The 12383-nt window shown below is 36.9% G+C and overlaps 1 protein-coding gene across 3 annotated transcripts in view; it reads left to right on the top strand.

The window, feature by feature from the left end:
* ITSN2 (intersectin 2) overlaps nt 1-12383 on the top strand; it is a 100491-nt gene that overhangs the window by 37788 nt on the left and 50320 nt on the right. For 2 of the 3 annotated variants that reach the window (XM_028140324.2, XM_028140331.2), the window contains 5 exons: nt 529-678; nt 2666-2806; nt 4026-4113; nt 5643-5782; nt 6790-6870. In XM_028140324.2, the coding sequence (XP_027996125.2) occupies nt 529-678; nt 2666-2806; nt 4026-4113; nt 5643-5782; nt 6790-6870 (600 nt within the window). The remainder of the gene's footprint in view (nt 1-528; nt 679-2665; nt 2807-4025; nt 4114-5642; nt 5783-6789; nt 6871-12383) is intronic. The other variant, XM_028140334.2, reaches the window with a different exon arrangement.

Raw genomic sequence — 12383 nt, 5'->3', positions numbered from 1 at the left:
TTTGATCAGGTCATCAAATGAACATAAGCTTAGGATCCAGAGTGAAGAGGCCAAGGAATTGGAGAGGCAGAAAGACGGGAGTGGGGAGACAGAGGTCTAGTGAGGAATCAAGAGGCTGGGCTTGCTCAGGTCCTGGGGATAAACAGTGTTGTGTGGGGCTCCTAGGAGGGCAGGCTGTGTTTTAAAGCCTGGGGATGGAGCACCATAACTATAAATAATATGAATAGAAGTTGTGTTCTTCCCCGGTACCGGAGAAAGGTGCAGTTATTCCTAGTAACATATTTTTTTTAACGAAATCATCCTTTAAGAGAAAAGTAACTACAAAAGTAACTTCCCTGTGAGTCAATCCATAAATCTGATGGATGAAGTCATTTTTGTGGAAGTTCTTTAATTTAGGCCCATTGATAAAACTAGGTCTGCCCAGTTACCCATAGGCACTCAATTCCTGCCTCACTCTTGTCATCTCATCAGTGTTTGAATGATGCAAAATTGTTTATTTAGAAATTAACTTTAATTCACTATTCTCAGGCAGCAAAACAGGAACTTGAGAGACAACGTCGTTTAGAGTGGGAGAGAATTCGCAGACAGGAGCTCCTCAATCAAAGGAACAGAGAGCAGGAAGAAATTGTGAGGTTAAACTCTAAAAAGAAGAGTCTTCATCTCGAATTGGAAGCACTGGTATGGCTAAAGTTTAAATGAAATTTATCTGAAAGATGCTGGAATTACCTGTTGAAAAATGTCATTGTTTTAAAAATCCATCTCATGACTACAACATGTTTTAATGCAATTAAACAGTTATATTTTCATATGTGCTTTTTAACTGGACAGTATGGTTTACTAAAAAGGGATAACTGGCTCAAATGCTGAGAAGTATGTGTGGTCTCAGTTTAGATGCTGGCAAACCGTGTCTGTACCCTTGGGCAGACATTTCCCTTTTCTGTGCCTTACTTTGCCCGTCTATAAAGTAAAGAGTGGTGCTGGCTCAGTAAGTTTCTGTTTCACGTTGGTCTGTGGCAGGCGGCCTACAAAGGGATAACCAGGCGGGGGGAGTGGGGAGCCGTGGAGCCAGGGCAATGCTCGCCCTTCCCAGTTCTTCCCACCTTCACAGCAGGGAAGCTCCACATTTGTCTGTTTTACTTTAGTGGCATTTTATCTAAGAATGAATTGCTTGGAAAAGATGATTCTACTTCTAAAAATAAAAAATCATTAGAAACTGCTGACATAAGTGATCTATTACAATTCCTTTTAGTTCTGTAAGACTGTAGTTATTAGCTAATATTAGCCATTATACTTACTATATTTTACAAATCAGATGTCAGAGGGTCAGGTTATTAAAAGACTTTGAAATGCAGAGTGAAAAACTATAAAGGGTCTGGGTAAGGCATACTATTCTACTAGACCCTAGAATTACAGAAGTCTGATCTAATAGTGTAGTAAGGTTTTGCAAAAATGCATTGTAGCCATGTGGTAGAGCCAAACTTAGATCTTATTTATTTATTTGGTGGGTGACTTGAAGTAGATTTTTTGAATTATCCCAATGTTTTTAGTTATAAAGGTACTATATTAAGCCTTCAAATGGGTAGGAAAGCATACCACAATTATTTATTTTATTTTTTCTTTATTGATTAAGGTATTACATATGTGTCCTTATCCCCCCATTGAATACCACAATTATTAATCATGCCACAGTACTACAAAACAGGCCTAAAAAACTTCAACTTCTTTATGTAGCTAATTGGATACCTGTCTAAGCCATCATCTTGACTATATATTTTTCCTTAAAAATATAATTGGAGAATACCTTAAGATTGATGATTTTTTTCCCCTAAAGAACTGGGTTACACACCGAGCAGTAGTATAGATTATTGTGTTGAGTCTGAAAAAGTCCAGAATCTATGCTTATATGTGCTGAAGAAGATAACATGAAGTCTAGGATGAACACAGCATATATCCCTTTCGTGTGTACTTCTCAAATAGGAAATTTTTTTAAAAATATATTTTATTGATTTTTTGCAGAGAGGAAGAGAGAGGAATAGAGAGTTAGAAACATCAATCAGCTGCCTCTTGCACACCCCCTACTGGGGATGTGCCCGAAACCAAGGTACATGCCCTTGACCGGAATCGAACCTGGGACCCTTGAGTCCTCAGGTTGACGCTCTATCCACTGAGCCAAACCAGTTTTGGCTCAAATAGGAAATTTTGATTATCCATGATCTTTTTCACATCCTACTGTGTTAGTTTTCTAAGGCTGCCATAACAAACCACAAACCAGTGGCTTAACAAATTTACTTTCTCACAGTTCTGGAGGCTATAGGTCTAAAATGAAGGTATTAGCAGGTTTGGTTTCCTTTGAGGCCTCTCTATTTGTAGATGACTGCCTTACTGAGTCCTCAAATGGTCTTTCCTCTGCTTCTGCATTTCTGGTATCTTTTGTGTTCAAATTTTCTCTTCTTATAAGGACACCAATCAGATTGGGTCTTAGCCCACTCATATGACCTCACTTAACCCTTAATTGCCTCTTTAAAGACCCTTTCTCCAAATACAGTCACATTCTGAGGTACTGGGGGTTAGACAATAACATATGAATTAGGGTGGACACAGTTCAGCCCAATAACACCTCAACCCTCTTCTTAGCTTCCATTGAAAATCTCTGCTCTTCCTGTAGAATGGCAAACATCAGCAGATCTCAGGCAGACTTCAAGATGTCCGACTCAGAAAGCAAACTCAAAAGACTGAGCTGGAAGTTCTGGATAAGCAGTGTGACCTGGAAATTATGGAAATCAAGCAGCTCCAGCAAGAACTTCAGGTAAGTCCTTTGCTGCTGAATTGTCCTTAAGCGTGAAACGTAATTAATAATTCTTCCTAATAGAGTGGTTTCGATTTTTGGTATCAAGAACCCCTTCAAGTCTCTGATAGACCACCTTCCCAGAAGGAAGTGAATATACACAATCTTGTGTATTATATCAGGAAGTTCATTGACCACCTAACACTCTGGTAGACATCTGGTTATGGTCTGCTTAGTATCTATACCTAAATGGACATTTGTCATTTTGTGTTTTAAGTTTATATATCTTAAACTAAGGTTATTGCTACTACTTTAGGAAATTTTGACTTAACATTATTCTTTTCAGAATTGTAGAAGAATGTTGACTGTGTCCCCCAGGGACTTGGTAATTCTATCCTTTACTTGTGCATTAGGATCTAGTTCAGTTGCCATAGTTTGCAGAATAGGGACTCTAAAAGCATTCTGTATCTCTAGAGTCCTCTTACCAAATTTCCCTTTCTATATGGACTAGCAGTTAATCAGCTGTTTTTTCACTTTGGCACCATGGATATAGCAAAGACTCAATAACATTTCCCATCTGATTTAAACCTGTTAGTTATCCCGGAGTTTTTAGTCCCTCTTTGATATACACTTATTTATTCTGGAGTGTCATGGCCTTCTTACACATACCACATAGCGCAGATACCAAAGGCACCTCTTAGCCTGGGCCCACTGCCATCCATCATTGTGCTGAAAAGTTTAAGGCTCCAGTTGTACCCCATTAACAATGGCTTTCTTCACACCTTTTAATCTCAGCCAGTCATTCATAAATGGACTTCTTTAAACATTTGTATTTTTTGTTTGTTTATTTGTTAATCCTCACCTGAGGATATTTTCTCCACTGATTTTCAGAGAAAGTGGACGGGAGGGGGAGAGACAGAAGGAAACACACATCGATTGGTTGCTCGATTGGTTGCCTCTCACACGCGAGCCTGCAACCAAAGTACGTTGACTAGAATCGAACCCACAACCCTTCAATCCGAGGGTTGATGTTCTATCCACTGAACAAACCGGCGAGGGCTAAATAATTGTATTTTCAATCATGTGTACTCCATTCTAGTTTATTCACAAGTTGTGAGCAGTTGAAACTACATATTATTCCTATACTAAGTTTCAAGAGTGATTAAATCATGTTTTGAAGTTTGCAAAAAAAGTGTAGGCATTACAGTTTTAATCAAGCACTACTTTTTCTTTTTATAAGGAATATCAAAATAAGCTTATCTATTTGGTACCTGAGAAGCAGTTATTAAACGAAAGAATTAAAAACATACAGCTCGGTAACACACCTGGTAAGTCTCTAAGGTTTGTTTTGCCTTTTATTCTTTTCTGAATGACTGACTGTATCAGTATATTCTGTTACTTTTTAAGATAGCATTATTCTGTTATAAATAACATTTTTTGTCTGTAGTTAAAAATTTCAAATTAATGTGAAAAATATCATGTTAGAACATTATATTAATAAAAATAAATAGTAATTGTGATATGTCTTCCTATCTTGATAAGATTTCTATTTACATACTTCAAATATTAATAAAATAAAATTCCAGAGTACAATTAAGCAAGATCTACGTTTGGCTCTAACACAAGACCGTACATTTTGGCCATATCCTGCATGAATTGTAAAGAACTGTTTTGTAGGAGATGTTTACTAAATTTAAAACAAATTGTTGAGCAATGTAGACAATATGATCCCATTAAAATCCTTTGGAAATAAGTATTGATTATGCTCATATCTAAATGTAAATGCCTATGCAGGGAATAAGCTGGGAGTTGAGATAAAGGGGAGTTTTTTTACTCTTTAATGTGTATGCTTTATTTTACACTAGCTTTTAAAAATATTTTATAGTTTTTTACAAGATGTCTATACTTTAAAAAATGTAATAAAGTTTAAATATGTATGTAAATACATAGTAAGATTGCTATTTTATTTTATTGTAATGTAATCTGCATTATACACTGAGTAGCCACATTATTATGATCTCTGAACACATAATAATCTGGCTACTCTGTGTATATCCTATATAATAAAAGGCTAATATGCAAATTGTCCCCTCGACCAGGAATTTGACCAGCAGGCAGGCCGGCCAACCACCCATGTCCCCTCCCCCTGGCCAGGCTGGCCGGACCCCACCCATGCACGAATTCATGCACCGGGCCTCTAATATATATATACACACACATATGCATTCAGAGATCATAATAATCTGGCCACTCAGTGTATATTTCTATCTAATTTCTCCATCCCTGCCTGACTATGTGAGAAAGGGTTATATAAAAGGAAGCCCTCTGTTCTTACTTCCTTGGGAACATTACTAAATAATCCAGTTTATAATATTTATTGAGTCCTAACTATGAATATTCCCCTGTTCTTGGAAGCACGAAGAATAAATAGAAAGCTACTTTGACAGTAGCTGCTGTTAATTGAGTATTTACTGTGGGCCAGACTTTATACTAATGGCTTTATACCCATCACCTCATAAATGAGATCAGAGATATGATGCCCATTGTATAGAAAGAGAGTCTGAGGATCAGGTTAGTGAAAAGCCTTACCCCAAGTGGAGCACCACTTCAAGTCCTGGTACTTTTTGAGTGCAGAACCACTGCTTACACATTTCTATATGAAGAGCTTCCCAGGATCTAATTTGAAAGGGGGTAATTTTGACCACTGAGTTTTTATCTCTTCAGCTGATCCACATTATGCATGTACATCCTTTGTCTTTCTCTGGTTACACCAATTTGACCAGACAGTAAATGCCAATTACTTGTAAAGACATAGGAATTTCTACCAAATGTAAACTGTCTTATGTCTGTATTTCAGATTTAGGGGTCAGTCTACTTCATAAAAAATCATTAGAAAAGGAAGAATTATGCCAAAGACTTAAAGAACAGTTAGATGCGCTGGAAAAAGAAACTGCATCTAAGTTATCAGAAATGGACTCATTTAACAGTCAGCTAAAGGTATTTATTATATTCTATTACATTCATTTTTAGTTAGCTGCCTTCTTACCTTCCTTATTTTGATCTAGTAGAATGAATATGTGAAATTATTTTTATAAATAGTACATTTTCATAATTTATTTTATAATTTGAGCTGTACTAGAATTGCAAGATTGTTTTACATGTTCTTTGTAGATGTAAACATTGTGTCATGTAACTAACCATCATTTACTATAGTTTTCAGTTTTTGATGACGTTTTTATTGGCATTTACACATTTTAAGAATAATTGCCTTTGTCAGTATCAAAGAATGCATCTCGGCCAGCATGATCTTGGGCAAAATTCTAAAATCGGGAATATGGAAAATTTATAATAGACCTAGTAGAAGCTCTTCTAACACACTAAATTTTTTTTTTGTTTCTTTGTTACAATTTAATTTACTTAACCTTTGTGAAATAATGTAATAATCAGTGAGATCTAAAGCATACTCTGGCACTATAAACTTTTCATGAAAGTAAGTTCATGATTCATTATTTGCTGCAGTGCAGAGCAGAAATCCAAATTATATATTGTATGCCTCTCATTTTGTGCAGAATTAGTTGTATGCTGAAACTATACCTATGAAAAGCTAAAAACCAGACTGATGGCACATCATTCAAATTTGGGAGTTATTCCTTTCTAACTGAGCATAAAGTTTTCCTTTTCTAACCAAGCATAAAGTTTTCAGAGCATAAAGTATTACATAGCTTTTCAGGCAGCTATATGACTTTTATCTTGCTGTTTAGAATAACATGACACAAATTCTAGAATAAACAAATAGAAAAAAAGAGGTGATGTGGGTTCAACTAAGGAAGAGAAATTTGAGGTGCATATTAATAATACATTTCACACATGTATATATTTAGAAAAAAAATTAACCAAATAATTTGTCATTGATGGACAGACAAGCCAGCCAAGTTAACTTCCCTACATTATTCTTTTTAATCTGTACATAGTTTAATTGGCTTTTTATCTGCCTTATCTTGCAGTGTGGGAATATGGATGACTCTGTTCTTCAGTGCCTTTTGTCTCTGCTCAGCTGTCTCAACAACCTCTTCCTCTTACTTAAGGTTATTTTCTAATATCTAGCCCCTTTGCTTTGAGTTACTTTACTGTTTTCTTTTTTTTTTAACTAGACTATTTTTTGCATTTATCTGATTATCTTTGTTTGAAATAACATACATAATATAGACTTTTTTTCTTCCTGCTTGCTTGAATATCCTTCTGCTATCTAACTGCCTGTTTGATTCTAATGCCAGAAATCAATATGATTGCCTTTCTCATAAGGAGCCCAGACACTTAGAAATATCACCGGGTTCTCTTACGTCATCCCTGTGAGCTGGGTTAGCTGATTGGATTATCACTGATTGAATTAAAAGGAATGATAAAGGAGTGTGAGATTAAGTCATTTACACATATCACTGAAAATAACTGTTTAAAATAAAGCTTTTATTTTCTGAAATCTAGGACTAGGTTATATCATACATATAATGGGTTGCTTTCTAATACTGCTTTATGGAACTATTTTAACCAATAATGCAGGGGCAGCTTTAGTTACATCTAGTTACCAGCTTCATGTTTAGACATGCTTGCACTTCAAATAAAAATGTTTAAATCACACGTATAAATAAAGAGTTCACTTTGTCATATATAGCATATGAGTATTTAAAATACTCAATGAATTCCTGTTTTAATATGCAGCATGTCCTCAAGTAATGGTTTATTCAATGTCGTTCTTGTTATAACATTGATGAGATGCCATAGAAACTTAACTCTTGTTTATAACAATTAGCCTGTGGTAAAATTAGTTTTGCTATACGGTGTTTCACTTAAAAGTTGAAGAACCTATTGACGGGATGTTAAGTGAGGACTTACTGTAGTTTAAAGAAAGGTGCTTCAAATATACCATGTGCTAACCTAGTGGATTTTGACTGCATTCAACCGGGGACTAAAATGGATGGCTGTAGGCAGTAGTTTGCATATGCACAGCCAAGACAGGGATGCGATAAATAGAGCTCATTTGTTACCTAAGCAAAGATAGGGCAAATTGGAACAACAGCATTAGCTTTTCCTTTGTGGCTATAGCAAAATGGCCAAATTATCTGATTTTAGAACTTTTGCTACAAATTACACAAAAATTTAAACTTAAGTATCTTTATCTGTAAAATGTGTTTAATGATGACTTGTGGATTATACTCACACGCCCAAGTCTGATTCTTTCACATAATATTTGATTCTCCACAGGCCAGCAGATTATTCTTACCTCTTGTTTTGCTTTTTTCGTTCTGCTTCCTGCCTTCTAGCCTTTCACTGCTTATTCAGACTTTCATCAGGGGCAATTGGAAAACTAAAAGGGGATGAGACCTATACTGTCAGAGTGGTCAGGAGACTGGCCATGGTGTCTCAGAAAGCAAGAATAGAGTCCCTTTGTAATCATCATGGTAAAGTGATACAGAGCAATCAGTTAACATAGTAGTGAAAAAGGTCCATGGAATTGTCAACAAGGAGACCTTTGAAGTGCCATTTCAGTTGAGTGACAAGCAGAAGCAGGATTGCAACAGATCAGGAATGGGAGTTGAGGAAGGGTTGAGTGTGAGCAACTCTTAAGAGGAGAGTGAACAGAGCATGAGGTCAAAGGAAAACTTTGGAAGAAAGACTTGAAGGATAAAGGGTACAAAGTTTGCTTATGTAAGATGAGTAAGTTCTGGGATCTAATGTACAGCAGGGTAACTATGGTTAACAATATTGTTTTATTTCCTTGAAATTTCCTAAGAGGATAGATCTTAAAGTTCTTAACACTGAGGAGAGAGAGAACTACGTATGTGAGGAGATTGCTATTTTAATGAGGTTGATTGTGGTGATCATTTCACGGTGTATAAAATATATAAATTTTTACTTGCCAGTTATACCTCAGTAAAGCCAGGGGAGAAAAAAGAAAAATTAGGACCAGCCTTGGAGGTAGGATCAGCTTTCAGTGAGGCATATGGCTACATAGTAAAGGGATAAGATAAAAGGATGGAGATGATGGTTAGGCAACCACATCCAACTCAAAATGTCTTAATGATGATTGACTAATTTCATTGCCAAATTACCAGCACCTAGTGCATGGAAGATAGTGGGTGGCAATAAATACATGTTGAATGAATGAATGGTTTTAAATATTCTCAGTCAGAAAATATGCAGCATTTAGGGTTACTATGTAGAGTTTATGAGAAAAAAAGCACAATGAAATTAGTCAAAAAACAGCAGAGAACCATGTACTAGTATTTCATATTTTAAGAACACTTCTGACTCCATGTAATTTATTCTTTTAAGTAAAGGCTATTTTTTTTAAATGCAAAAGGAAAGGAGGAAGAAAGACAGATTTGAAGGAGATGATAAGGAGAGAGAAAGGACCCAGCCAGAGTGGCTCAGTGGTTGAGCATTGACCCATGAACCAGGAGGTCAAAGTTCAGTTCCCGGTCAGGACACATACCCAGGTTGCAGACTCAATTCCCCAGAAGGGAGTGCAGGAGGCAGCCAATCAATGATTCTCTCTCATCATTGATGTTTCTATCTCTCTCTTCCGTTCTCTCTGAAATCAATAAAAATATATGTTTTTAAAAAGAGGAAGGAAGAAAGTGAAAGAGATTGAGTGACATTGAATATATAAAATGATGGTTGATAAAGTCCCTAGGGAAGCAGATTAAGATAATCCAGAATTTAAAGGATTAGATAAAAAGAATACTTCCAATATAACACATGGGGGATACAACTTAACAAAAGGAAGATAAACGATCCAATCAAAAAATGGGCAAAGGACCTAAATAGACACTTTTTGAAAGGGGACATACAGAAGGCCAAGAGACACATGAAAACATGCTCAAAGTCACTAATCATCCGAGAGATGCAAATCAAAACAACAATGAGATACCATCTCACACCTGTCAGAATGGCTGTCATCAATAAATGACAAGTGCTGGCGAGGATGTGGAGAAAAAGGAACCCTCCTGCACTGCTAGTAGGAATGCAGACTGGTGCAGCCACTGTGGAGAACAGTATGGAGTTTCCTCAAAAAACTAAAAATGGAACTCCCATTTGACCCAAATAAGAGAGCAACCAAAGGACTTGTATGCATGCATATTAGCATAACCAATGGACACAGACACTGGGGCGGTGGAGGCTTGCCCGGGGTGGGAATGGCTGGGTGCGGGGGAGTCAAGCGGGGAAAAAGGAGACATATGTAAAACTTTAGACAATAAATAAAATTAAAAATAAGTACAAATCAAATTGAAAACAAAAACACACATGGGAAAAAGATGGGTGTGAGTGCAGTTAGATTTGTTGGTGGAGAATAGTAAGTTGACAGCTTCAAGACTTAAAATTGGAAGTAAATTGGACTATTATAAGGAATCTTCCTGGGCAATTGAGAACATGGAATAACTCAAATTAGACTAAAAGAAGATGGGTGCAGACACAGGAAGTTTTATTGATTTTGAGATGGAAAGAAGAGGGAGTTGTAGTCTGATGGTTTAATGAGGTAAGCTTAGTAGCTGGTCGTGCGGAGAATGGATGGAAGATGAGGAAGTTTTAGGGCAAAGAAGTAGACATCTCTGGAGTGGAGGGTGCAAGCTTAGTAGAGGAAAACAGTAGGTGTGCTGAGCAATGTTGAATGCCTGTTTGAAGTTGGTGATCGTGAATTTAAATTGAAAACAGCATGTCTAATTGTATCATTTTTCTCCACCAATTTCAACTGTTTAGGTGTAAGCACTGAGAAGGCTGATGAAATAAGTTCTTAGGTTTATGCAGGTTTGAGGTTTTAATAGAAATGGCCAAAGAGGAAGGGACAAGGGAGTTACAACCGTGACACAATAATTATTATAAAGATGAGCTCTGAAATATGGACTGGACATGAATGGATGTGAGAAGGAGAGGTGCTGATGAAAAAAGAGAGCATGATGGGGTCAACAGAATGGAGGTCTAAATGAGTTTGGAAAACTATTGAAGTGGATGTACCAGGTATAAGAAAAGCTCGAAGGATAAGAAGTTGTTTGAAGAATGGGATATTTGATCAATGGTAGTTCTGTCTCTGATGACAAGATGCAGGTTATAATGTGAATAATGGATTTGATGGAGTAAAAGATCATGGTTGAGGAGATCAGCCTGAGAGTTGAGGTTTTTGATTGGGTCATCTATGTGGATGTCAGATACTTGGAGAATAGTAAAGATGAGTCACTGTGGATCAGTGACCAGGTGATCAATACCTAACAATAAGAGGAAGGGGAGGGTGGTATTGCTAGATGGTACAAGCCTCAGAAAAATGTAGTTTGTAAGAGTGAGGAGAAATAATATTCTGTAAGTGACAACAAAGAGCAAGGAAAAATACTAAAGTTACCACCTGGCCCTAATTTTAGTGGAATACATGATAATCAACTGAGAAAGAACTAGAAGAAAGGCATTATCCTGAGGGGTCAGCCAAAAAAGAAAGGAGGTAAGGGAATTTCCATTCAGAGACGATATGTGGCTTGTGGGAGTTTCCTGACCACTAAGAGGAAGTTCTAGGGCATTGAAGGGGTCTGAGGAGAAGAAGGTTGGGGGTTTGGGTCAGATCAAGGGAAAAGCAGCATTAAAAGCAGAGAATCCAGGTAGTAAGAGAGATAAAGGTCAGTTGGCAGATGAGATGGAATTGGTCCCAATGGTCTTGAAAGAAGATAGACATTTAGTTCTAACTCTATGACCCTTTTGGATAGTAGAGCATCTGATCACTCCTTTAGGCAACTATGGTGAAACATGAGTAATATTAAAAGTATCTTTAAAGCCCTAGCCAGTTTGGCTCAGTAGATAGAGCGATGGCTTGCAGACTGAAGGGTCCCAGGTTCAATTCCGGTCAAGGGCATGTACCTCAGTTGCAGGCTCCCGGGCGTGCGAGAGTCAACCAATCAATGTGTTTCTCTCACGTCAGTGTTTCTCTCTGTCTCTCCCTCTCCCTTCAACTCTCTCTAAAAATCAATGGAAAAAAATATCCTCTGGTGAGGAAAATAAATAAATAAGTAAGTAAGTAAGTAAAGTATCTTAAGAAATTGTTTTATTGGATCCTGTAATAGACATATAGAAGATCAGTGATAATTTTCACTCCTTTGCTCAAGTCACACTAAGACAAATAGCAAAGCCAAAAGATGAGACATTTGATAGGCCATTATTCCATTAAGGAAATTCACACAATTTTGTATCTTTAGCAGTGAGGAACAATGAGAAAAGTACTGGCCTAGGAATCTAAAGAAATTAGTTCTGGTCTCATCCATGCCATTTGCTAGTTGTGTAACTATTTGTCATTTAATCTCCAAACTTTGCTTTCTTTTATGAAAGTAAGCAGACAATATCAGCTCTTCCTTCTTTGCAGAGTCTTATGATGATTAAATGAGAGCACATATATGTGCTATACACACATTTTGTTGTTCTTATTAGGGAAGGGATTATCATGAATCTTCAAATTACCTTTAGTGTGTTGCACAGTCACCACTGTTGACTTTGGATAATGATTGGGGGTACTTTTCCTTAGAGGGAAAGTAAGATCTGTCAGTAGGATCTTTAGTGGGTCAGGTTC

This window comes from Eptesicus fuscus, chromosome 16, assembly GCF_027574615.1.
Source record: "Eptesicus fuscus isolate TK198812 chromosome 16, DD_ASM_mEF_20220401, whole genome shotgun sequence".
Taxonomy (NCBI): Eukaryota; Metazoa; Chordata; class Mammalia; order Chiroptera; family Vespertilionidae; genus Eptesicus; species Eptesicus fuscus.
This window is presented reverse-complemented; position numbering and strand designations above follow the sequence as displayed.